This window comes from Mesoplodon bidens (assembly GCF_964165515.1).
Source record: "Mesoplodon bidens genome assembly, chromosome: 9".
Lineage (NCBI taxonomy): Eukaryota > Metazoa > Chordata > Mammalia > Artiodactyla > Ziphiidae > Mesoplodon > Mesoplodon bidens.
In genome coordinates this window covers 8,599,398-8,626,697 of record NC_138166.1, presented here as the reverse complement: position 1 = coordinate 8,626,697, position 27,300 = coordinate 8,599,398, and the positions used below count along the sequence as shown (strand labels likewise).

Sequence of the window (27,300 nt, the reverse complement as noted above, 5' to 3'; positions counted from 1 at the left end):
TACTCCTGTCCCCAAGGCTGACTGTTGACATATCAATTTCTTGGGCCACAGATGTATGAGATGAAATAAATGTATCTTAGGACTAAGACCTGTTAAGGAAGGAGACCATGGAAGCTTTTAAAGAAAACCCTATGTACCTTTGTAAGTTAAATCTATTGGTACCTTTCAGTTGGTAATAATAAAAAAGCAAACACACACACTTTGGGCAAATACACCCCTTAGCACTGGTCTACAGGCTTAGAAAAAAGACACAGGTCAAGAAAAAAATGTATTACAAAATATTATTTTAAATGTAATATAAAAATAATTAGCTAACTTAATATTCATCATTCATGAATTTCTTCAGGAAATATGTATTATATAGGTATACAGATATACAATGTACTGATTGAATTTGTTACAAGGTAATAAGACTTTAAAGTCTATCTACTTTGCTGCTATTTGGAAAAAATGACTATGTAAAAGTAAAAAAATAAATGAAAAGTACCTTTATGAAAGTAAAGCACTGAATACGTGATTTGTTCCCAAGAGTCAAAGTTCGGGCAGTAACATACACACAAACTTCCTAGAAGGAAGAAGGTATTTAGTAAAGCTTAAAAGAATCGTAGACAAATAGAAAGTTTCCTAAGCCACTTAACCTTACTGCTATTCCTTTAGATGTTCTGCCTCAATTTACCTCATAGATTATTCCCAAATTCTAGAAATGGACTATTAACAAGTTGCTAAGAAATTTCAATTCAACAATTACTCAGCACACACTATAAGCAATTTATTGTGGTAGGTTACTGAAGGCTAGGAAAATGAAGAGAGAGAGACTTCTGTATATGAAATCACAGGAACCTAGAGAAGTTTACAAAGCCTCACGAGATTCTCTTTACATACATATACTCCCCTGTGCCCTTTTTTAGCTTGCTTTCCAGCCATTGCTAATAGCTATGGACCTCAGTTTATCAAAAATGTGTCTCCTATTTACAGAAAGTTTCCAGTGTTCTTCTTTATCTAGAATGGAAAGCAAACTGGGGCAACAAGAGCAAGTGTGGTGTGTGCGCCTGTCCCCATCCATATTTGGGTCACTGAGGAGAGCTCCTGGCATAGAGTGGCCTTTCCAGATGAGCCCTGACCACACCCACTCAGCCCACCACTCCAGAACAACCTCAGCCTCTCCACCTGCTTCAATGTGTAAAACTGTCCATCACCTCTAGCAGCTGTTGCCACCTGGACAGACTAGGTAAGTCCATCAATGACCTACAAATGAAGGCATTATGCTTAAACTGATAGCTCTATTCTAATGCTAGCATTTATGTGATCACCTGAAATAGGAGATTTCCAGGCTGGAAAGGAACTTGACAAGGAGCCTGGAAACCTGGGTTCTAGTCCCAGAGCGAATATTAACTAGCTGTGTGAACTCAATCATTATTCTACTCAGTGAATTGCAATATTTCCTCTACCATACTCCACTAGAGTTCCTTTATCAAAAATCATGGTAGGAACAAAAGGCCCATTTTCCCTAAGAAGGCTATTTAAGGACATGTTTAAGCATTTTGTTATAATATTTATCCTTTGTGACTCTTTTAATGACTTTTAAGACTGCCACATATTGTTAGAAATTCATTTCACTGCAATATTTTCAACACAAAACAACAAAAAAGAATAACTTTATCAGATAAAAAAGTAACAATTCTGGGGCTTCCCTGGTGGCGCAGTGGTTGAGAGTCCGCCTGCCAATGCAGGGGACACGGGTTCGTGCCCCGGTCCGGGAGGATCCCACATGCCGCGGAGCGGCTGGGCCCGTGAGCCATGGCCGCTGAGCCTGTGTGTCCAGAGCCTGTGCTCCGCAATGGGAGAGGCCACAACAATGAGAGACCCATGTACCGCAAAAAAAAAAAAAAAAAAAGGTAACAATTCTGTTAGATTTAAAATTACTGCTATGCTTAATGACCACACAATGATAATACCTTTTCTTTAAAATTACAGCAGACTTGCTAAGAATAAAATAATGCTATACTAAAGCAGATACAAAAATAGTAATTATAAGAGATACAAAAGTCCTTTGTACCACTTTGACTACTTTTATACAGTAAACATACTACCAGCAAAAACCCTACTGGTTTATCCTGTTCTTTTACGTTCTATGATCACAAGCATTTTTAGCAAACGGAGTTAAAACTTCATCCTCTCTAGTAATAAAGAAATAAGAATTAAAACAAGGCACCACATTTTTCCTTTCAAATTAGCCAAGTTTTAAAAATGATAATCAATTCTGTCAGTCGAGCAGTAGGAAGAACATTCTCAAATAATAGTAATGAAAGAGTGAATTAGTACAATCTCTCTGAAAAACAGTTTTGCCAAGGATTAAGTATATTCACACCTGTTGACCCAGTAATTCTTCTTTTAGGAATCTACCCTGAGGAATGAACGTGAAATGTCAAAAATATAAGGAAGATCATAACCTCCATTCTAGCAAAATCCTCGGCACACCATCCTTTAGAGAATTCAGGTTATCATTTTTCTTGTTTTGAAGAAAGTTAAAGTGAGATGTAGAATAAACTAACCTAATTACATACACCAAGAACCATATTCAGATCTCATAAGCAAATATCTCCAAATAGTTATGTTGTGGCTTAGTCCCCTCTCCCAATCCCAAAGGGGGAAAAAAAGACACAACAAGGGGAAATGGGCTGTGCACAGGCTCTGAAAAGCTGTCCCATCTCTAGAATTTTCTTTGATAATGGAAATGTTCGATATCTGTGCTGTCCAAAATGGTAGCCACTAGCCACATGTAGCTACTGAGCACTTAAAGGATGGCTAATGTGACTGAGGAAATTCTTTTAAATTTTATTTAATTTTAATAACTTAAATTTAAATAGGCACATGTGGCTAGTGGCTACCCTCTTGGACAACATAGCTCTGGAGCACTGGTTCTCAACTCGAAAGTACATTAAAATTACCTGGGCCCACAGATGCCTAGGCTCCACCTGAGATCAACTAAATCAGAACCTCTGGGGTGAGATTCAGGCATCAGTATTTTTTAAATTTGCCTGAGTCATATTAATTAAATTCTTTAAGCCTCAGTTTCCTCAGTTGTAAATAAGGAAAACATAGAACCTCCTTCGAATGGTTCTAATGTGAGTGTTAAATGAGGTAATATGTATAAAGCTCTGGCAAAGAAGTTATAGCTGGTCATAAAGGTTAGCTGCTTTATTATTATTATTTCAGAATAATTTTGCTGCTATTTACAAGTTGGGGGAAGTCAGAGTTTGAAAAAACAAAGCACGCTCTTAATGGCATACCCAGAGATGTGTAATGAATATTCATCAATGATGAAGATAACATCTCAAAGTTGGCTAGCCTGGGGGAAACCATTTGGACAATGAAAGCTATTATGGACAAAGTTTTCCAAGGGAAATTATCTCATTGTAAAAGGCTCTATAAAATGCTAAAACACAGGCCTAATTCTGGGAACTTGTGAAGGGCAACTCTTGCAATTATATGTACAGGAAGGAGAAGTTACACTTTTCACCCCTCACTACCTCCCAGTAGGTGGTGCACAAGAAAGAATTACAGCCACCATGGACTTAGAACACACAGGAGAACTCTAAGTACAGCTTCAGGGTTGACTATCGGATAGGGAGTGTATTTTCTTTCCTTCAATTCTTTAGGAGGTCCCTGATTTGTAAAAAATTTATTAGAAAAATCTATACAAACTCATAATCTTAACACTTAAGTGTCCTGACATCAGCACTTTGCCTATCACCAACTCTCATGAGCAGCCTCCAGATTTTAACCTCTAACTCCCTGGAAGGTAGCAGATATCATTTCTTAGGGCAGGAAAATTCAGGACAAAGATGCTTTCAAGAATGTAAAAAGTAATGCTGAAAGGACAAAGTAGCTCCCGATGACCAGTATGTGACAACTGAACATCCAATGTTATTACAGCATCAGCATTAATGTAAATAGTCGAAATAAGTTGAGTTTGTAAAAAGCTCTGAGTCTACTTATATTTTTTTCATGAACCATGTTTTCTGTTCTTCACACCAGTGTAAAATTAAGCTCCCTATTATAGAGGGAGCCATATAGGGATTAGACTGTTTGCTCTCTTCTCCATTCCTACTTTGCTGAAGTAGGTATTTGTTTGTTTTAACAACAAAGGTTAAAAAGTTATTTCTGAAAAGTAATTTGGGAAATACATGAACTGACAACTTCTTAGTTGAAAGGCAAAAGGGTGCTTCTCTGGTTTATTTCATTGTAAATCTGGAAGCATCCCATTTGAAACAGGTTTATTTTTTCTATTTCAAAGCTGACTGCGAAAAGCAAGGCTCATTTGCTATTCTCCTCGATGTTGCTGAGAAAGGAAAAAACCCACTCTTTCACATCTCGTGCCAGATTAACCTAACATTTTATTTCTTAAGATATGTCATAGATAGCCTATTTCTAAGCTGCTACGGTTCATGAGACATGCCTACGGGAATAAAATAAGAAGGAATAAAAGCTTCATAGAATAAAAGCCTAAAATGATTATTTATATCCAACAGATTTAAAGTCAAGTACAAGGTAGTCAAGTACAACCCTGGTCCCACCACATGAGCTCTGGATCCCATTACATCCCACCTTCTAAGCAAATTTGCTCTACTGGTCATTCCTCTCTGCTGTGTATTGTCATCTTTTCTTTCCCACTAAATATCCTGTAAGCATTCAAACGTACTGGAGTCCCTTCTGTCTCAAAACATGATATTCCCGGGGCTTCCCTGGTGGCGCCGTGGTTGAGAATCTGCCTGCCAGTGCAGGGGACACGGGTTCGAGCCCTGGTCTGGGAAGATCCCACATGCCGCAGAGCGACTGGGCCCGTGAGCCACAATTACTGAGCCTGCGCGTCTGGAGCCTGTGCTCCGCAACAAGAGAGGCCGCGACAATGAGAGGCCCGCGCACCGCGATGAAGAGTGGCCCCCACTTGCCACAACTAGAGAAAGCCTTTGCACAGAAATGAAGACCCAGCACAGTCATAAATAAATAAACAAAATAAAAGAGCATCCTCTGCTTTAAAAAAAAAAAAAAAAAAAAACATGATATTCCCTAAATCCCACTTTCCCTTTCAGCTGCTGCGTCTCTCATGCCTGCACATGCTGCTATAATTTTTCAACTCCACATGACACTTAACCCATCACAATCAGGATTTCACCTCAATCATCCAGCACAAACCACTCACAGTGACCTCCACGCAGCTACACCCAATGGACTCCACCTCTCACCACCTACTAATAGTCACTCTCTTTTATGAAACTCCCTCTGCTCTTGGCTGCTATAACACCTCACTTGGTTTTCCTCTTCTCTCCCCATACTTTCTCCTTTTTCTTTGGATGTTCCACCTAACTTTTATATATTTTTGCTCCCAGATCTAATTCCTAAACCTCTTCCCTTTTGATCCTTTACCCTTCCCACGGCTTCAAATGCCAGCTATGGTCTAACAACTTCCACACTTATTCATCTCCAGTCCCGACTCCCCTTCTAAGCTCCAGGTCTCTTAGTTAACATGTGCAAAACAAAACTCACAATCTCCCTTTCTAAGCCCCACCAAAACCACTGTACCTCAGTAAATGGCACCACTGTTGACCCATTTGCTTGTGCCAGAAGCCTGAGAACCATTCCTCTTCATCTAATTCATAGCAAGTCTCCTCAGTTCCATCTCCAAAATTCATCTCAAACCCACCTAGTTCTCTCCACCTCTACTGCCCATCCCAGATCAAGCCTCATCTCAAATATATGACTACACCTCATCCTAACTGCTCATCTCCCCACTTTTTCTCTTGCGTCCTCTGAACTATTCTTCACACAGCAGCCACAGTGATCTTTTCAAAATACATATCTAATCATGTCACTACCCACTTAGAACACTTCAGTGAAGGACCGTCAATGGACCCTAAAACCACCAGATGAAAAGTTGTTGGGGAAGAGGATAGTAATTTAATGCCAAAGTATCACCTCACAGGTTATTAACGCAAAGGTTGAAATGTACCTTTTCAAGGGAGACAGGCAGTGGTTACCACTTAACCACATGACCAAACTTAGCGTCACTAACAGTAGGACATCCTTACATTACGCGTTTCCTGATCTGGTGCAAATAAAGTTCACAACATCACCTATGAAATATTCTTACCAAAAATGTTTAACCTATGTCTAACAACGCCTTAGGCCTAACTTCCAACTTACAGAAAATGTAAAGGAAAGAGAAAGAAGTTAAATACTTCCACAAAGAAACGATTAGACAAATCCAGAATGTGAGCTATTCCACAAGGCAAATAGCCTGGACTCTTCAAAATGTCCATGTTGTAAAAAGAGAAAAAGAGGGGCAAAAGATAGGAGGTGGGAATCGGTCTACGTTACGACACTGCAGAGACAAAACGACCAAATGTAACGCGTGAATCTTTTAAAAGTGATATGCGTACATGGATCTATTCATGTGTATGCATACACGTGAAAAGGACTTTTTAAAAAACAATTATGGAAATTTGAATATGTAATAGTTTACTGATTAATGTAGCTAAGTTCTTTCAGTGATAATGGAAATGAGATCATGTAAGAGTATCCTTAACCTAAGGAGATACATGCTGAATTATTTAGTGGTAAAGTATCATGGTGGCTGCAACTTACTTTAATGATTTAGTCAAAAAGAAAAAAATGCTATCTATTTAAGAGGAGAATGATAAAGCAAAGGATAAAGCATTGTGAATGTTATGATTATTTAAGTAAAAGGTACATGGATGTTCATTATATTCTTGAACTTTTCTGTACAATTGAGCATTCTCAAAATAAAAGGTCGTCCTAAGAAGAAAAAAAAAACTTTAATGACCTTATGACTCTTAAGATAAAACCTAAAACCCTTCCATGGTCTACAAGGCCCTGTACAACCTAGCCCCTGCCTACCTCTTCAACGATCTCGCAGTACTCTCCCTCTTGCTCACTCGACTTCAGTCACCCTGTTCTTAGTTCATATACATCCTTCAAGTCTCAAGGGAAATATCATTTCCTGCCCTAAACTCCCCAAGACTGGTTTATAGAGGGACTTACAAGGCTGAGGGAGACCCTGGATGGACAGAAAAACTATAGGATGGATTTTGAAGGAGTGAGGTGGGAAAGGAAGCAATTTTCAGTTTTCATTCTGTAAAATGAAAGGTACTGGCTGGACTAGAACATATTTGGAGATATTAGTAGCTTCCATTAAACATCTGTTATATGCTCTCATGGCTTCCTGTAGTTCTCATTCATAAAATGTACCATGACTCTATTCAAATACTACGTGTGCACTTATTTAACGTCTAACATCCATACTGAATAGTAACTCTCTACTAAAAAAGGTTTAGGTCAGTTTTGCTCACCACTGTATCCCCAACACCCAGCATACAGTAAGTGCTCCATAAATGTCAGCTCAATGAATACCACATAATTTGGCTTTAAAGGAAAGCAATTTTAGTCTAAGCGTTACTTAAGTGGTAACTGTCCACTCAAGTTGGGATGTTAAAAATGGCTATGAGGGCTTCCCTGGTGGCGCAGTGGTTGAGAGTCCGCCTGCCGATGCAGGGGACACGGGTTTGTGCCCCGGTCCGGGAAGATCCCACATGCCGCGGAGTGGCTAGGCCCATGAGCTGTGGCCGCTGATCCTGTGCGTCCGGAGCCTGTGCTCCGCAACGGGAGAGGCCACAACAGTGAGAGGCCCGTGTACAGCCAAAAAAAAAAAAAAAATGGCTATGAGATTTAGTTATTAGAGTTGATTATTTAGATGATTATTACAGTTAATGAGCAGTTTTTCCACCAGATTCATTGACTGTAATCATACTGCTCTCCTCTCATTGTCAGGCATTTTTTTCCCTCTCTATTTTCTCTATCTACAATAAACAGGTGTTAAGAGATGGAATACTGTACACTAACAATTTTATGTGAAGCTCTGATTGTCAGCTCAGGTTATAGCATATAGCTCTTAAAGCAGCTAAGCACATAGGTTTAGAACCTAAACATCAGTAAGCCTGACACAAAAAGCATCCCGATCATCGTATGCCATTTGTTAAAAATGGAGCAGGTGAGAAAATGTAGCTTGATTAAATATGAATCTATCCCCTCTATTAGAACAATAATACAAAAACTAACTATTAGAACAATAATCTGACTGTGGCTTCTTTTATACAGACAGCAAATGTATACAATTACAGTGGAGAAGGTAATTTGGTATGTAAATATCCGTATAATCACTTATGTAAGAGTGTGGCCCTATTATATTTTATTTTCAAGATCAATATAGCTAAACAATGGCTAAATGTACGGAACTCAAGTATAATTAAGTAAATTGATAAATACAACCCGGTTCTACCTGTATGGTTGGTAAAAACACACAAGGTTGGGTGTTTGGATAATTTCTCTTGGTCTTCAAGATCATCATATCCAAAGTTGACAAGTCTAAGAACATAAATGCATTTACAAATAAGTTCCCTCATAAAGGATGTGAGTAACCGCTATAATTTACCCACAGAAGTAGAGACATGTCCTCGAGAAATTCCAGTAGATGATATGTCTTTTTGTTTTAAAAAAAAACAAACTATAAAACAGTAATTTTTAAAAATACATGTTACATAAATGGCATGGCCTGGCAATAGAGAAAAATATATATATTCCTTTCAACTTATGTTTTTATAATTTTTTTTGATTTTAGAGTAATTCTGACATTATGTTTCACAATGGACAGAACTGAATATTCATATAGGATGAAATAAAGGTAGTGAAATATGTAACAGTTTGAGATTACCATTAATTCAAGACGACTTTCATTTCTTCTGTGCAGTTATGGCCTTGTGTCTATTTTTTCAAAAGTGTCTCATGCTTTTACTACATGTAAAATAATCTGGGGGAAAAAAACCTCACCTTTTGTGTAAAAAGGAAAACAGGAAGAAAAGTAAAGCAATAGTCTCAGCTGAGCTATAAGTGGATTGACCTGCAATATCCTCCTTGATAGCAACAAGAAAAGGGTTTTGATGTTTGATTCTAAACGTAGCTCTCTCTCTGACTCATCGAATACTTTTATTGAATCACAGGGAGAAGGGCACTTCCATAGATCAAAATAAATGGAGACACCCTGCAGAAATAAATGACTAAGAAAAATCAATATGATTGACTTTCCATGGAAAAACCCTGTGCTCATGCTTGATAACATTGTTTATATTCCCTATAGAGAACAGAAACAGAAAAGATGACACCCCCCCACACACACAGAATATCAAACTATCCTTTTATCTGCATACCACAGATTAGGTATAAATATTATATAATCATTCTGCCCACAAGTGTCTATAAAAATTAATAGTAATCTACGAGTAACTTACTTGAATCCTGACTCACTTAATGATACGTCCAAGGGTGCTTCAAACTGTCAAAAAAATCAGGAGAAAACCAAGTGAAAAATGACATTAGTTAAGGGATGATAGTTCTGGACACCAGTGCAAACCTGACAACACTGTGCTTGCCTAATGATGAAGAGCTCCTTTAACCAGCATTATCTTCAGAGGATATCCCCCAAATCCACAGACAGAAAGTCCACTGGGAACACTCTGGAGTTTACATACATCACAAGCTTGATGTGTATTTATTTCTCAAAAGGCAAACTTTGCTTCAGATTGGACTACCATAAATGGGTTTTATAGTAAGCCAGTTGGAAGTCGACTTTTACAAGACACCGATGATCACGTAAGGAGGGAAGGACTGGGTGTCTTTAGGAAGAGAATGAGCGAGTCCAAAGAAGGGGGTAGCAGGAGCAAGTGAAATTCTTGTAATGGTATGACATCAATCGGTATTAGACACCAACGTTAACCCTAGTCAAGAAGAAGAAGAATGTTCTGTGCATCGCAGAGAAAGATGTTTGCGACTCCTCACTACAAGGCTGGCACTCCCAACAGCTTTTCCAGGAGTGGTTCTGGATTTGTACTGACTGAACTCTACCCTCCCATTGACTTTTTTTTTTTTTTTTGTACGCGGGCCTCTCACTGTTGTGGCCTCTCCCGTTGCGGAGCACAGGCTCCGGACGCGCAGGCTCAGCGGCCACGGCTCACGGGCCCAGCTGCTCCGCGGCATGTGGGATCTTCCCGGACCGGGGCACAAACCCGCGTCCCCTGCATCGGCAGGCGGACTCTCAACCACTGCGCCACCAGGGAAGCCCTCTCATTGACTTTTTGCCTTATGCTCAATCCACCATCACATGTTCTTTTGGATCAAATGATGCCTAATCACCTAAAGCTACCTACTATTAACCACGCCTACTACCTCCCACTGATACTCACTCTTACCCATTTTTCTTTAATATGAGGCATTCAGTTAGCAGAAATTTACTGTGTGTGCTCTTCTAATAATCTATATTAACTGCATTTATTACAGAATTGAAGTCTTGAGATGGCAAGAACTATTTTACTTGCTCATACAAGTGAGTAAAAAACAAGACCAGGAATGTTAAGATGCTGTTGATGATAATAACTCTCTTTAAAAGGGTCAATGGGTTGTAAAAGTTCCTTAGCCCCATCATTTTCTGGACTTACCATTAAGCTAAAGTGCTCATCAGCATAAAACTGGATGCATTTTAAGACACTCCTTGATTTCTAAAAAAGAAAACAGAGTACGTGGCAAATGAACAAAAAATCAACAAAAACACTAGTTTAAAGAGAGAGAGAAAAGGAAGCAGCCAAAAATCAAACAGTAATGAAAACCTTTTCATTATTTTTCATCAACTTTTGCCGACCGCCCCATCAATGCAAATGAAGTAATTAATAAATTACAATAACGATAATGTCAAAATTAAAATACTCCCACAAAAAGGAGGGCCAGTGGACTAGTTTTTACCTTCAGATCGATGTAGTATAATCTCTGCTCTGACATATCCCACTGAGCCCAAACAAAATCTTCGGCTACTCTCTGTCTTGGGAGATGGCCAGAATTTTTAATTACCTGAGGAGGTAAAGAGATTTTAGAAATAAATAACTATTTTAAAGGAGAACATATCTGGGTTTCATAATTATTTTGCTTATTCTATCTTTATAATACATGTAAATACTTCCAGTTTATTTTTAGTAGCCCCTACCGCCAATACATACACATGGAAAGTCTTTCCAAAAAAGATTTAAGGCATCATTTCATTACTTGCTCTTCACAAACACTCTGCAATAAACTATCTTATTTTCATTCTTAGTTTGGCAGACAGGCTGGGGCTGCTGAAGGCAAGGCCACACCTACCACAAACCAACAGCTGTGCTAACACAAGATTCGGAGCTTCCTATGCTGGACATAACCCACTCAGGTATCTGCAGTCTGGAGGGCTTTACCACCAAAGGGAGAGACTGTTAGGCCAAGGGAAAACTCAGGCCTGGGAGAGGAGGGCTCTGGGCAATGATCCTAGATCTGCCATAAACTCTTCATGTGTCTTTGGCCATGCTTCTTACCTTTATGTCTTCCACAATGAGCATGATGATACTGCCCATCCCTCAGCAATACTTAACTATTCATCCTTCAAGACCCAACTTAGGCATTGCCTCCTGTAGAAATCCTTCCCTCACCTCCCAAGATGAAGGCAAAGCTCCCCATCTCTGTATTCCTATGGTGCTCTGGCATGCTTCTATTACAATTACATTTTAATGAATGTTATAAGTCTACCCCAACGAGTATGCACTCTTCTACAACACCTTTACATTCTCAGTGGCTTGACTGTTTCTAGCATGTAGAAGTACTCAAGGAATACTTGTCAAAAGAAGGAAAATGAAATAGGGTATGCAAGGGTAAACTGCCAAGGACATGATAAGTGTAATAATACAAGGAATTAAGAACTCACTTTCCTCAAAACTGCTCATCAAGCAAAGGTAATCTATATCGGGACAGATGAGTAAATAATGAAGACAAGTTGATGTAGAAGAAATAAGGGAAAAAGGGAACATCAGAATGGTCCATAGTCATACCTCAACCTCTCTAATCCTAAATGGGATTTCTCCAATGAGGCTAACTTGGAACTCAAGGAAGGACAGGGCATGCAGAATCATACACCTCTGTTTCTTGTTTGCCTAGTTCCACCAAATTTGCTGGAAAAAGATCCAAGAGTACAGTACCTATCTGACTCTTAACTTTGGGGAACCCGTCTTGTTTCCATTTTTCTGAAATTGTTCAGGTTAGGGTAGATTTGGGAACACTCAGATAAAGGCCTATACTAGCAAGGACATGATCATCGGAACATGGCAACCAGGTTCACATCGCAGTTCTGTCCCTCTCTAGAGCTTCCTCACCTCTGTGAGGCTAGGTTGTCGTGTTCCCTGTAAACACGGGGATAATTATAATACCACCTCTATGGTGTAGGGATGTTGTGATGATTACACAGACCTGCACATGGCTTTATGAAGCTGTCATCTAAGCCTTTAAGAATGAGGGCAGGGGGCTTCCCTGGTGGCGCAGTGGTTGAGAGTCTGCCTGCCGATGCAGGGGACACGGGTTCGTGTCCCGGTCCGGGAGGATCCCACATGCCGCGGAGCGGCTGGGCCCGTGAGCCATGGCCGCTGAGCCTGCGCGTCCGGAGCCTGTGCTCCGCAACAGGACAGACCACGACAGTGAGAGGCCCGCGTACCGCAAAACAAAAACAAACAAACAAACAAAAAGAATGAGGGCAGAAGTGCCTCCCAGAAGGGCACATGTGGATGAGGGAGTGCTGAGACTGTACTGCTTGGCCAGGAGAATCCTTCCTGGGCTCTGACAGGTGCCTCCTGGCCTCTCTCTCTCTGCAGTGTCTCTCATGGCTCCCAACCCCTCTTCTAACCAGCCTGTCTGTGTCCATTTCCACTTCCTGACCCCAACTTGTTTATTTAACTCTCTCCTCTAAATTCTCATTGCTGGCTTTGGGATTCTGCACCTTGGTCTTTCCTCTCTGGCCTGACCCTTTTCTGACCACTGGCCTTGTCTTTGCCCTGCCATCCACTCAGCCACTAGTGGCCCAGAGCTCCAGCCACATACTTTCTGGTCATTTTCCAGCCAGGCCTCTTGATTTGATGCTTTCAATCATAGATACATAATTAATAAATGCCATCTCCCATTTCAATTTTGTTCACATAATTTAAAATTAAAATCAGAGAAAGACTATTTCGATGCAGACTATTTAAATATTGAAGGAAATAATTTTAATATCAATAATATATTAAGATCTCACACAAACTGTCAAGAAAAAGACAACCCAGGAAAAAACAGACAAGGATATAACTAAGCAATTGTCAGAAAAACAAATTCACATAGCCAATAAGCAAAGAAGATGCTCAGCCTCATCAATATTAAGGGAAACACAACCTTGAATAATAACGATATCAACTTAAACGCATCAGACTGGATTTTTTAAAAGGCAAATACATCTATTACTGGTATGGATAGAGGGAAAGGGTACTTTTATAGTTTGCTTGCAAAACTGAAGTGTTACAAGTTTTTTGGAAAGCAATCTGGCAAAATCTGCTGAAGTTTATTAAATGCATATAACCATCAACCCACTTATCCATCCCTGAGGATTTAACCCAGAGAAACACGTGTACCAAACATGTAAAGCTAAAAACATTTGAGACAATTTGTAATGCAAACAAATAAAAGGGGGAAAAAAGGCAGTCAAGTGAATATCCATCCATGGGAGAATGGTGACAAAACTGTGCACAGCCATGCCAGGGACTATTCGTACTTCTAAAGACAATGAACTGAGCTGCTCTAGGGTGCTTGTAGGTAATTCCACAAAGTTGAATGAGGAAGGAGTGAATAATAAACAAACCCCTGGGTGTGTCAGGGGTGGAGATGGGAGACATATAGGTATGGAGAAAAGTGTGAAAGGATACACACCAGGTTGTGAACAAAAGTTAGAGGTGAAAAGGCAAGGGAGAAGTAGAAAACAAGCAAAAAAGAAAAGAAAACTGAACTATATAGAACCTTAGCATATATGCTATGATCCCATTTATTATGTGTATGTATGTGTATATATGTATAAAAATTAGAGAAAAAAGTTACCTCTCTATTTAGAAACCTATACGGATACCCCTGATATATTAAGTAAAAAACAAAAACAAAAGCATCAAATTAATATTTATATTATGATTCTATTTTGGTAAAAGCAGTTGAATCCCAGCATCTGTACACCTAACCTTGAACAAGGTACAAGGCATGGGAAAGGTCACACAAGGCCGTCAGTAGTTAGGTCAGGAGACTGAGATTGGGGGGTGAGGTAGATAGAAAGGAGATCATCAACTCCTTCATGTAGCTTGTATCATTTCACATGTTACAAAAGCACGTCTATAATTGGAAAGACACCAAATAAAGTAGTATGTTTCTATAACAATCCATCTTTAATAGGCTAGAAATGCCACTCTTTATGGGAAAAAACTCTAAAGCGAAAGGAATTTCAAATATTTACCACTCTATTTCCATCTTCTTGGGTAACTTGGATATGAAGTTGTTCAATATCTTTTAAAAAAGAAACAATAGAGAGTTTAACCTTCATGAAAAATATGAGTACTTTTTTTCACCTAACAGTTGTGAACATTTTTTTATAAAAGCAAAGCAGATTAAACAACTGGCTGAAACTCAGTATTATCACAGATGGCAATCTCACAAGGCTCAAAACAAAACCCACCTTTCTCCACCCTCCCTTTAAGTCTGTTTCAAGTCCAGCATTTAGTCTGCTCCTCAGTATCAACAATACATGAAGCATTGAACTCTTCTGGCCCCTGGGTTCCCTTAACAAGTATTTCCCTCCCCTATACCATCAGTCTTACACAGGGCTAATGAGGGATCATTTGGCAGGGTTTATCTTCAATTTCCAAATACCCAATACCTCTTTATAGGAAAACAACAGAGAGAAAACTCATTATGCCAGATATTAGGGGGAGGTCTTTGTATAGGGGTCATTAACAGAACTCTGAACACTTTATTGATGTGCAGATGGTCTATTTTTCTCAGTAAGAGATTTAGATTCAGCCAGATGTACCTTCTGCTGGTTCTACTTACAGAAATGTGAGACAGATTATTGGACGAGCGTATAGGAAGCGAACACAATCCTAACCCCTCAGACTTGTCCTTCTAATTATAAATCAGCACTTTCACCTTATAACATGAAAGACAGCTTACTAGATAAGATGCACCAGTGAAGTTTGTCCTTTCTCCACCCTTCCCCCCGACTTGAAATCATCATTAAACAATGTCCCAGTCTTATCTGCCTCTATCGGAATTTGCCCAAGTTACCAAGGGTCCTCGAGTTCTGCCATGGAGCTCTTCTAGCTTCTAATGCCTTTGCCTCTGTCCATCTAAGCCTCTCTCCTTCAATCATGGTTATCCACTGTGACAGACATCTTAAAGAACGATGGACTAAAGAAGGCAAAAATGACCTGTACAACTGTTCTACAAATATTCTACCATGTGCCCAAGCTGGAAATCCATATATGCAGGAGCCCATCATCTACGGAGGTAGAGCCTAAGAGAACAACAAGTGGAGACAGAAGGAAAGCCCTTCCACAGGAGTCCTAGGTCTCCAATGGACATCAAAGGTCAGTGGCCCCTCAGCACTGGCGAGTGGACAGCTAGAAGATTCATCACGCCCTTCCTACGCTTCACTGGGAGATGCGCCGTTCACGAAGTCCTCACAATATACTTACATTTCTCTTCTGAAATCAGTAGCAGATGATTCTCTGGTAGAGGGTGACTTTCAACATGTGGGTAGAGGAACTGTAAAAAGGAAATTAATCAGAATCATAAGCAACTACCTTGCTTACACAATTATTTCAAAAGTTGTGTTTCATCACTATACTACTACAGACCATAGAAGGGACTGGGAACCACAGAATAGTTTAGGCGAATCACATTCACACACACACATTACAGATGGAAGCAAGGAAGAAAAGGGGACACTTTCAGGAGCTCAGTTTTCCAGGGGGGGAGTGATCACGGGTCCAGCACAATTCATTTAGACAGGTTAAAGTGTTAGCCGTTTCTAGGGATGGTGCTTCCTATTTGGAATATGGGATCCTGAAGCCAATCAGAAACAATGTAAATAACATTTGTGCAGAAAGTTCTGTTTCACATGCACCAAAAAAGAGTGACTGATAGGGGCCTCCCTGGTGGCGCAGTGGTTGAGAGTCCGCCTGCCGATGCAGGGGATACGGGTTCATGCCCCGGTCTGGGAGGATCCCATATGCCGCGGAGCGGCTGGGCCCGTGAGCCATGGCCGCTGGGCCTGCGCGTCCGGAGCCTGTGCTCCGCAACGGGAGAGGCCACAGCAGTGAGAGGCCCGCATACCGCAAAAAGAGAAAAAAAAAAAAAAAAAAAAAGAGTGACTGATATAATCTGTTGTGCAGCTAACCCTAGTATTTAATTTGAGAGCCAAGTAAATGTACTCTCCGTGACAACTTCCAAAGTCCCACATGCAAGAGAAAAAGCAAAACAGAACCAGGGACTTTCCAGGAAAGGATAGTGAATCACAGTGTGGCAAGTGGTGGAGGATTTACCTCAAAGCACAGAACGACTGCCACTGGGAAGAAAAGGCTTGATCCACCCCACTCCTCCTCCTCTGTGCCCACCCTTATTTGTCAGCCCACAGGACAAAGCAGGCAGCCAGAAACACAAGGCCTGACACTGTCAGCTGTGATAATGAGGGAAAACTGGCCATGGGATAACTCCAGTGACTTAATTCTTTCATCATCAAAAGGGTAACTATAAATCAGCAGTTTCATTTTGCAACATGAAAGACAGTTTACTAGGTAAGATCCACTGGCAAATTTTGGGTTTTCCCTCCAAACTTTAAAGCATACTGAAAGAACATAGCTTTTCATGTCCCTGTTTTTTTTTTTTTTTTTTTTTTTTTTTTTTTTTTTGGTACACAGGCCTCTCACTGCTGGGGCCCCTCCCGTTGCGGAGCACAGGCCCCGGACGCGCAGGCCCAGCGGCCATGGCTCACGGGCCCAGTCGCTCCGCGGCATGTGGGATCTTCCCGGACCGGGGCACGAACCCGTGTCCCCTGCATCGGCAGGCGAACTCCCAACCACTGCGCCACCAGGGAAGCCCCATGTCCCTGTTTTAACGCCTGCAGCCTCTCGAAAGACTAGGAAAAATTCTGACAAAATATATTACCTGGTGTCCTAACTTTTCATAATGACAAATTGGAAATAGAACTTGTCAACTTTTTTTAAATTTTATTTATTTATATTTTTTGGCTGCACAATGCGGCATGCAGGATCTTAGTTCTCGGACCAGGGATCGAACCTCTGCCCCCTGCAGTGGAAGGGTGGGGCCTTAACCACTGGACTACCAGGGAAGTCCCTAGAACTGGTCAACTTTTAAAATTGCTTATAGTCAAGTTTCCCTTTCAGAAAAACAAAACTTTAACTATATACCATTCTTCACAGCAAAAAACTCAAAACTGTAAAATAGACAGGAATGCAGAATTCAGCTACAAGAATAATATAGACATTATTATCTGCTGATTTGTGAAATTGTGCACATCAATAAGGATACTTTGGGGACTTCTCTGGCAGTCCAGTGGTTAAGACTTTGCCTTTCAATGCAGGGGGTGTGGGTTCAATCCCTGGTCGGGGAGCTAAGATCCCACATGCCTCTTGGCCAAAAAACCAAAATATAAAACAGAAGCAATATTGTAACAAATTCAATAAAGATCTTAAAAATGGTCCACATCAAAAAAAAAATCTTAAAAAAAAAAAAGGATACTTTGTGTACTGGGGTTGGGGAGAAGCAATGATGAGTGACACCACATAGATAATGGAAGAGCAAACACTCAGTGCCTCAAAATAAGGAGAGGGCTTCCCTGGTGGCGCAGTGGTTGAGAGTCCGCCTGCCGAAGCAGGGGACGCGGGTTCGTGCCCTGGTCTGGGAAGATCCCACGTGCTGCAGAGCGGCTGGGCCCGTGAGCCATGGCCGCTGAGCCTGCGCATCCGGAGCCTGTGCTCCAAAACGGGAGGGGCCACAACAGTGAGAGGCCCGCGTATTGCAAAAAAAAAAAAAAAAAAAAAAAAAAAAAGGAGAAACTACAGATTTGGCCTCCCCTGGGTCTACAGAGGTGGCCAGACCCTGCTGGCTTAGGACTGTGACCTGGACTAAGGTGCTGACCAGTTCTAAACCTTTGCCTGGTCTCTCTGAGGCAATCAGTGAAAACGTAATTTTAAAAGTTCCATTCAGGTGGTGGTTGTTTTTCTTTCTAATTTGAGGCAACCCTGAAGCAAGTCCTAGAAGTGAGAATACACATAGACAGGGTTCAGACAGAGCTCTACAAAAGTGTGCAACATTTTGTGGGGTTTTGTTTTGTTTTGTTTTGTCTGCATTGTGAGTAGGAATCTATATAGATTAAATTATATCCTATTAGGAAAATATTTATCTTGTAAATATCGAGCTAGACTCTGATTATTAATATTCATCGATGGAAGGTATGTACTACAGGCATGTAGACGAGTGTGTAATTACCCAATGGAACTATCTGGAAGATGCAATCATGCTGGTGGGGAACTCTCCAAGGATCCCAGATTGGGATCCAGACCCCACTCACGACTGTCTTGCTGAAGTGCCTCCATGAAGGGGGTCAAAGCTGCACATGTAGACTCAGGGAAATGTACTACTGGAAATCATCATGGACGTTCTGGTAAGAAAAAGGAGAGAGATCGCAGGGCAGGACCAAACTCCATGGACAGTGAACAGTGTTTCTCTAAAGGAGAGCAGAAGGCAGAGAGGAAGAAGGTGGGGATTTGCCATGGATGGAGGCCTGGAGGAGTTTCTCTCTCCAGAGGCCTAAGCCTGAGGAGTAGGGAGCAATGCTAGGAACTGAGATGGGCCCACAAGATTAGTGTGGGTCCACTTCATGTGGGTGGGGACTTTTCTTTTGGCCTACAGATGACATCAGGCATGTTGTACTTTTAATTTTTTTTTTTTTTTTTTTTTTTTTTTTTTTGCAATACGCGGGCCTCTCACTGTTGTGGCCTCTCCCGTTGCGGAGCACAGGCTCCGGATGCGCAGGCTCAGCGGTCATGGTTCACGGGCCCAGCCGCTCCACGGCATGTGGAATCTTCCCGGACCGGGGCACGAACCCGTGTCCCCTGCATCGGCAGGTGGACTCTCAACCACTGCGCCACCAGGGAAGCCCCTTAATTTTTTTTTAATTAAGATAAAATGCACATAACACAACGTTCACTATTCACAATTTTCACTATTAAGTATACAATTCAGTAATTTTTAATATATTCACAATGTAGTGCAACCATACACTTGTAAAAACCTTTTCCTTCCTACGCTCTAATTACCTTTTAGTTGGCCTCATCCTTCAATAATATCTCCACTGCCTACACAGCCCTGGATAAAGATGCTAAGGAAACCAAAATAACAGGCCAGGAAAGGGAAGTGTCCCACAGTCAGCCCTGCCCTGATGACAGCGTAAACAGAGTGGCTTCCTGGGGGAGGGAACACAGCTTAGAAGCTCCACGCCAGGCCCTGTCTGGCAGGGAGCAGCGGCCCACAGAGAAGCCAGGAGTGGTGGCGAAGTGCACCACTGTAAGGACTGGCTGACAGTGGACGACTGGGCACATGAGAGACAATCCCCTCTCCCAACACACACTGCAAGAGGGAGACCCACAGCCAGAGGCTGGGAGTGGGTGGCGGGAGGGAGAGGCTACACAAGGCAATTGTGCATCAACCCTGCATGAATACGGATAGTTGATTCTTGTTCTCTGCGGTAGTTATGTTCCATAAAGTCACCAAAAACACTGAAAACTGAACCACTGCTCCCAAGGGAAATACAGGGATAGGAACGTGTGAGCCTCTAGTTACAACATTTTTGTCAATAAATTAAAACAAAACTTTGTTTAATGTGTGTTCCTGTTTAAAAGACACTTTCTTCCATATATGCTGTTGATTCGGTAGCATTGAACTCAGTCAGCAGTACTGTAAGATAATGTCTGAATGAAGCTTATCTAATTAACACACGTGTTCTCTGAAAGGAATCTCGCAGGCTTCTTGCACTTAGGAGCATGAGACAGCACTTCAGCAACACACTTGGGGGACATTTCAAACAGCGAAATCACCAAGAAAAGCCAAAGAGTGTGAAAAACGTGGCACTAAGTTGACTGTGAAAACAACCTTTGTTTGCAGCCTGAGAACCGAATCAAGAAGGCAGTGTCGGGCTTCCCTGGTGGCGCAGTGGTTGAGAGTCCGCCTGCCAGTGCAGGGGACACGGGTTCGTGCCCCGGTCCGGGAGGATCCCACATGCCGCGGAGCGGCTGGGCCCGTGAGCCATGGCTGCTGGGCCTGCACGTCCGGAGCCTGTGCTCCGCAACGGGAGAGGCCACAACAGAGAGAGGCCCGCGTACTGCAAAAAAAAAAAAAAAAAAAAAAAAAAAAGAAGGCAGTGTCACCTTGTTCTACCTCATCTGGGAACATGTGCATCAGTTGAAAATTTTTTCACTGCTTTGCCCGTGTCTGCAAATGACTGTGAAAGCACCATGAGTATTGATTTTGGGGTAACAAATAAATTTTAGTGGGTAGTAGAATTTGCAAATTCTATGTGCAAGTAACGAGAATTGACTGTATCTAGTCTACTTGTGTTATACACACAGTGCTCCTGCATCGATTCACAGAGTTGATAAATTCAGGGATTAATTACATCATTTAATCATAGGTATTTAATCTGTCAACTCTATGAACACATTAGATAAACCATTTTTAACTTCCTTTAAATGTGTTTTGATATTCTATATTTTATCATGTAAAAACATTACAGTACCGTTAGACAAACCATGATATAATAGAGACAGAGAGCTAGGTTTGAGTTTTGGTTTTCATGTTTGCAAAGGAAGAGCTGTTAATTCCAGCCATACTCATTCACTGGATTGCTGTGAGGAAAATGTGAGAATGTGTGTGAAAGCACTTTGTCACACCACTGCCTCTAGGTTTCATGCTTTTTGATTAATGAGATAAATGATAAAGATATGCTCACTTACCTGTACCCAAATATAGCTATCCACTGCTTTTAGAACCTTCACATTGTTAATGGGGTGGATCTCGACCAACAAAGTTAAGCACCTTGAACCTATAACGTAAAGGACGCTTTTAGTAGCAAAGTCCAGAATATCACAAATTATCTCCTCCACATACGTCTGAACTTTGGAAATGTAAAATGTATTACTTATTGTATTAGCTACTCCACAAACAAAAGTATTTGCCTTAAAATTGACTTTGAGACTTCTTAAAACCCAAACTTTGAGACTTCTTAAAACTTAAAGAAAACAGCATTGGACTTCCCTGGTGGTGCAGTGGTTAAGAATCCGCCTGCCAATGCAGGGGACACGGGTTCGAGCCCTGGTCTGGGAAGATCCCACATGCCGCGGAGCAACTAAGCCCGTGAGCCACAACTATTGAGCCTGCGCTCTTGAGCCCGCGAGCCACAACTACTGAGCCCGCATGCCACAATTACTGAAGCCTGCACGACTAGAGCCCGTGTTCCACAAGAGAAGCCACCACACTGAGAAGCCTGTTCGCCGCAACTAGAGAAAGCCCACGCGCAGCAACGAAGACCCAACGCAGCTAAAAATAAAAATTAAATTAATTAAAAATATATATATATCATAAAGGAGAAGTCAACGTACACGGAATGAGGAACAAGCTCCTACCCATTTCACCATCATTTCACTGGCCCTCTCAGCTTCTAAGTCTAAGCAAATACAACTCAGTCCAGTGTCACTGCAATTCTGCATATTGTTTGTGTAGGAAAGTATAAAGATATTTCTGATGCATGAATGTGTTACAGTTGACGGCAGTTAGGACGGGGGCTTGGCCTCCCTCAGGAAGGGTTGCGGAGCTGCATGGATAAAGACTCACTTACTTCCTCAGTGCCACATCGGAGCAAATGTCATAAAAGATAGCAATTAGGAGGAAGTGTGGGACGCAGGCTAGAATGGGGATATCCAAATTTAGGCCAAACGTTCCCCTCCTCAGAAAAAGAGTTGCCTTATATTTGAGTTCTTATCATGACTAATATTCTCAGGTGCTTTCTCGGTGACTTTATTTATTTTTTTCCTATGCATAAAACTTTATTTTTAAGTCTGGTGAGAGCCAACACACTGTCATTTATTTTTGATTTGAGTTTTATTTTATTTATTTTTATACAGCAGGTTCTTATTAGTTATCTGTTTTATACATATTAGTGTATGTATGTCAATGTCACTCTCTCGGTTCATCCCACCACCCCACCCCCGCTTGGGGCCCATACGTTTGTTCTCTATATCTGTGTCTCTATTTCTGCCTTGCAAACCGGTTCATCGGTACCATTTTTCTACATTCCACATATATGTGTCAATATGCGATATTTGTTTTTCTCTTTCTAACTTGGTGACTTTATTTTGAATAATAATTTACAATTTGGGGATGGTGCAGCAGCCTGGAATTGAATCAGTACCAGTTATCTCTATTTTCACTATTTAAGAAAGTAACCTAACAGCACTGCTTTATGTTAAGAAAAAGGAAAAAAAAAAGGTAAAGAATATAAAACAATTTCTGGGATATTGCCTCACAATTGTGAGGACTGGATATCTCTGTAAACACACCTTTTTAGAGATTACTAAAAAAGCAAAGCCGTGAGTGAGTTATTATGTGGGATCACAGATACACAATGACATAACAAATGAAAAACAAATATTGCTTGGTTGATGGGTACTTGTAGCTTAGAATAAAAATCCAGTGACAGGATCATTCACAATTCAAAGGGGCTATATTTCTAATAACTGGGACAAGGTAAAGGTGAGGTACTTTGGGAATCTGCTTGATGACTCAAAAAATGGCTCTAAGAATAAGAGAGAGATTGGTGTCAAAGACACTTGTGGAAAAAAATAGAATAAAAATGTTCTGTGAGAGTGAGAAAAAAAGTATTTTTCCTTATTATGTTGTTTTAAGTGTATATAACTAGTTTAACATAGTAAATAGTAGAAGCTGATATTTGACTGTTTCATCTTTTGCCCTAAAAGCTTATATATTCCTTTTGGGGGAAAAAGGTTTCTGGGGGGCAGGCAAGGGAATCTTCTCATTGAAAAAATAAGGAATCACTTTCTACTCGGCCTTTTTGTCAGTGAATCTGTTCCCAGATGAGATACCCAGCTATCAGCTAAATTCACTTGCCTTTAAAATGGGAGGATTATCAAGGTCAGAAACCATCTTCCTACACTAATTTTTTGCTTCTTTAGGGCGGCCCAGATACTTAACTAATATAAGTAGTTTAACGATAAGAGTAATTGTGCAAACAGGAATGTCTCTCAATAACATACCATGTGATTCCATAGTGTAACAGCAAGCACTCTGGATTAGGATTCTAGGGACATCGGTTCTAGTTTAAAATCTGCCACTAACCTAATATATACTTTTCAGCACATCATGAAGCTTTCCTAGGCCTGAGTGCTTTGGGGGCTTTTGTTGTTGTTGTTTTTGGCCGCACCATGTGTGGCTTGCGGAATCTCAGTTCCCTGCCCAGGGATTGAACCCAGGCCCTGGCAGTGAAAGCACCAAGTCCTAACCACTGGACCGTCAGGGGATTCCCAGTGCTTTGTTATTTACAAAATAAAGTGGAAAACTACAGAATCAGATCATTTCTACAATCATTTTCGTCCACAAAATCTGATTCCATGAAGCGCTTAAAGTTGTCTCAAGAATTCGGAGAACCCAGTTATCACTGGAGACTGGGAGGGCATCACTGAAGGGCAAGGTAGGTCCAGACACAGGAAGGAGAGCGGCAGGATCAAAAGGGACAACACGCATGGACCTCAAGGGTACTATGCTAAGTGAAGTAAGTCAAACGAAGAACAAAATCACGCCATTTGCTGCAACATGGTTGGACCTAGAGATTATCGTATTAAGCGAAGTTAAGTCAGACAGAGAAAGACAAATATATGATATCACTTATATGTGAAATCTAAAAAAATGATACAAATGAACTTATTTACAGAAAAGAAACAGATTCACAGACAGAAAACAAACTTACGGTTACCAGAGGGGAAAGGGGATGGATAAATTAGGAATTTGGGATTAACAGATACATGCTACTACATATAAAATAAATAAACAACAAGGTCTTAGTGTACAGCACAGGGAACTATATTCGATATACAAGGTAATAACCTTGTATAAAGGAAAATAATCTGAAAAAATACATATATGTATAACTGAATCACTTTGCTGTACACCAGAAACTAACACAACACTGTAAATCAACTTTACTTTAATAAAAGACAAATACCGTATGATCTCTCTTATATGTGGAATCAAAAAAACCAAACCAAACCAAAACCAAAACCAAGCTTATAGAGACAGAGAACGGATTGGTGGTTGCAGGAGGTGGGGGTAGAGGAGGGGTGGGGAGAAATGGATGAACATTTTTGTTTTGTTTTGTTTAAAGTGAATTTTAAAAATATATTTTTTTTAAAGCACAGGAATAGGCATGGCATTGGGAGGATGAAGAGTGAGCAAAAGAAAGAACCTGGTCTGATGCAGGTGAAGGTACAGGTTGTGAAACGGTGACAAGGTTGGAAGAGTCCAGGAGAGTCTGGTTGTGAAGAAGCTCTGGTTATTAGAGCTCTGGAATCAAAGCCCCTGTTGTACCTTGGGGCAAACATAACTCCACCAGGGAGAGTGAAAGGGGCACCTAAGCCTGGCCCCTATGGAAGGCCATTTTCTAAATAAAACATTAAGTCTGCCATGGCCTCAGCCAATAAGAGAAGCACTGTTGACAAAAACCTTACTGTAAAGTATGTAGACCAAGGAACCCTATCTTGCTCATTTGAGAGATGTTACAGTTTGTCTCATTTGCAATGGAAGAATCTCATTATAAGCAACAGAGTGTTAATACCCTGAGGCAAACTACATTTTATAATCAAATGGCTTATCAGGTTATTCATGGACAGATAAAATAAGTCTTTGCGAAAGGCAAAATATTTGCAAAATATTTGTTCAAAGGACGAATCACTACAATAGATCCTATAGGTCTTCCTGGTCACATGATTTCTGAAATCTGAACTGAACAAAAGGCCTCTTAAGTGTCTCCATGATCTGTCTGCACCTTACCCTCATTTCCCGCTGGCCTCAGTTCCCACCACTCTGCCGCTGCTCATGCCACTCCAGCCTCACTGACCTCACTATACTCAAACAGTGAGTCTACCAAGTACTCTGGCCTCAGGGCCTTTGCGCTGGCTGTTCGTTCTGCCAGAAATGTGCTTCCCCGTGGCGCACGCTTGCTCCCTCCTTTCAGATCTCTGTTTAAACTCTCCTTTAATAGTGTTTCCTAGGATCATCCCTCAAATAAACGAACTGGGCTCAAATACTTGCCTCAGACTCTACTTACAGGGGAAACCCAAACTAAAACAAGAAGTCATCTCAGGGGACAGGATCACTTTAGCCCCGAGGTGCTGGCACGAGGTAGTGGGGACAGTGAAATCAGGAAGAAGAGTATGCAGTGTCCGGGCACTGTCAACTGACTGACCACCTTGCATGGAGTGCACCTCAGAACCATCCACTTTAGGGCTGAAAAGGGGGAGCATTTATCCTTCAGCTCCTTGCCCCCCGATTGGTCATGGCTTATCCTATTGGAAATCCTTTCCAAACATACTTCCAGGTGGTACACATGCAGGTGGTTAGCAGATTTTCCCAAGGGCTCCGGGCAAAAAGTGACAAGTAGGTAGAGCAGCTGAGGTGAGGCACTGCCTGTCACATTACATTTGGGCAGAGCTGGTTCTCACTGTAGTGGCTGCTATAAAAGGTGAGCTAAGATAAAGTATAGGGTTTCCAATACAAAAATTAACACTATTCATTCTACTATTTTAAAAGATGTGAGCAGGCTTCCCTGGTGGCGCGGTGGTTGGGAGTCCGCCTGCCGATGCAGGGAACACAGGTTCGTGCCCTGGTCCGGGAGGATCCCACGTGCTGCAGAGCGGCTGGGCCCGTGGGCCATGGCCGCTGAGCCTGCGCGTCCGGAGTCTGTGCTCCGCAACGGGAGAGGCCACAGCAGTGAGAGGCCCGCGTACCGCAAAAAAAAAAAAAAAAAAAAAAAAGATGTGAGCAGATAATCTCACAAGAGGTACATCAAATTTTCAAGGCTTAGTAACGTTACCTGAATAGGATTTAATGTTGTAATCAAATCAAACTTACAATAAAGTTGGCCTGAAAGTACATTCTATAATATACATAATTGCCACTCTTCTGCATGACGATTAGGCATAGATGGTAAATATCATGTAAAGGTTATAGTTTCTACTGGGTTTACCAACATAGTAAGAAATTTCTAAGGCTCAAAGGAATAAGGTTTCAAAAAGAACTGGGAGGCACAAGGACCTAATCCAAGCTTCTGTACAGATGCCTAGCCTCATAATTGGGATGAACGCAAGCAACTATTAGCCCAGGAGATCAGGCTCACATCCATTCCCTTGTTTTAGGAGTCAGAACACCAATGTTTTAGAACCTATCTTGCTCCAGCTAGTCCATTTCCATCATCTCTGAACTAAGCATTGCACCTAATTCTAAGAGGAGCAGAGGGTGCTAAGAGGAGGACATGAGGGACTTCTCTGGGGACACAGTGGTTAAGAATCTGCCTGCCTATGCAAGGGACACAGGTCCGAGCCCTGGTCTGGGAAGATCCCACATGCCACGGAGCAACTAAGCCTGTGCACCACAACTACTGAGCCTGCGCTCTAGAGCCCGAGAGCCACAACTACTGAAGCCTGTGAGCCTAGAGCCCGTGCTCCGCAACAAAGACAAGCCACCGCAATGAGAAGCCCACGCCCTACAACGAATAGTAGCCTCTGCTCGCCGCAACTAGAGAAAGCCTGCATGCAACAACGAAGACCCAACCCAGCCACACACACACAAAAAAAAACACAGGAGGACATGACACAGAAGAGGGAAGAGGACTGCGGAGGTTCTCAGTATAACATGGCAGGAGGGAAGGTTAGGATGAGTAAAACAGTGATGAGATTTCAGGGAAAGCCTTCTGCCCGCCAACATCTCTTGTAAACTGTTCTGCTGAGGTCCCTGAGAAGGTCCCTGAGAAGGTCCCATCCAGACTCAGTTCTGGTTCCCTTGACACTCTAAGCTGGCTCTGTGGGAGCCCAGGACTGCCTCATAAGCCTCACTGGAAAGTATTTATAAAGGGTTTTTCCATCACACATAACTGCAGGAAAATACATCCGAGTGGGAACTCTGCTAACAAAAGAAGGAGCTTAAGTGCCAAACAAACAGAAGAGATGGAAAGCACTG

General features: G+C 41.5%; 1 protein-coding gene across 1 annotated transcript in view; it reads right to left on the bottom strand.

Annotated features, from left to right (window-relative positions):
* GSAP (gamma-secretase activating protein) overlaps positions 1-27,300 on the bottom strand; it is a 99,650-nt gene that overhangs the window by 56,913 nt on the left and 15,437 nt on the right. Inside the window, exons 6-13 of the mRNA XM_081244970.1 lie at positions 21,012-21,100; positions 15,675-15,744; positions 14,438-14,487; positions 10,867-10,971; positions 10,566-10,625; positions 9,363-9,406; positions 8,357-8,442; positions 488-565 (exon numbers count right to left, since the gene is read on the bottom strand). Coding sequence (XP_081101096.1) covers positions 488-565; positions 8,357-8,442; positions 9,363-9,406; positions 10,566-10,625; positions 10,867-10,971; positions 14,438-14,487; positions 15,675-15,744; positions 21,012-21,100 — 582 coding nt within the window. The remainder of the gene's footprint in view (positions 1-487; positions 566-8,356; positions 8,443-9,362; positions 9,407-10,565; positions 10,626-10,866; positions 10,972-14,437; positions 14,488-15,674; positions 15,745-21,011; positions 21,101-27,300) is intronic.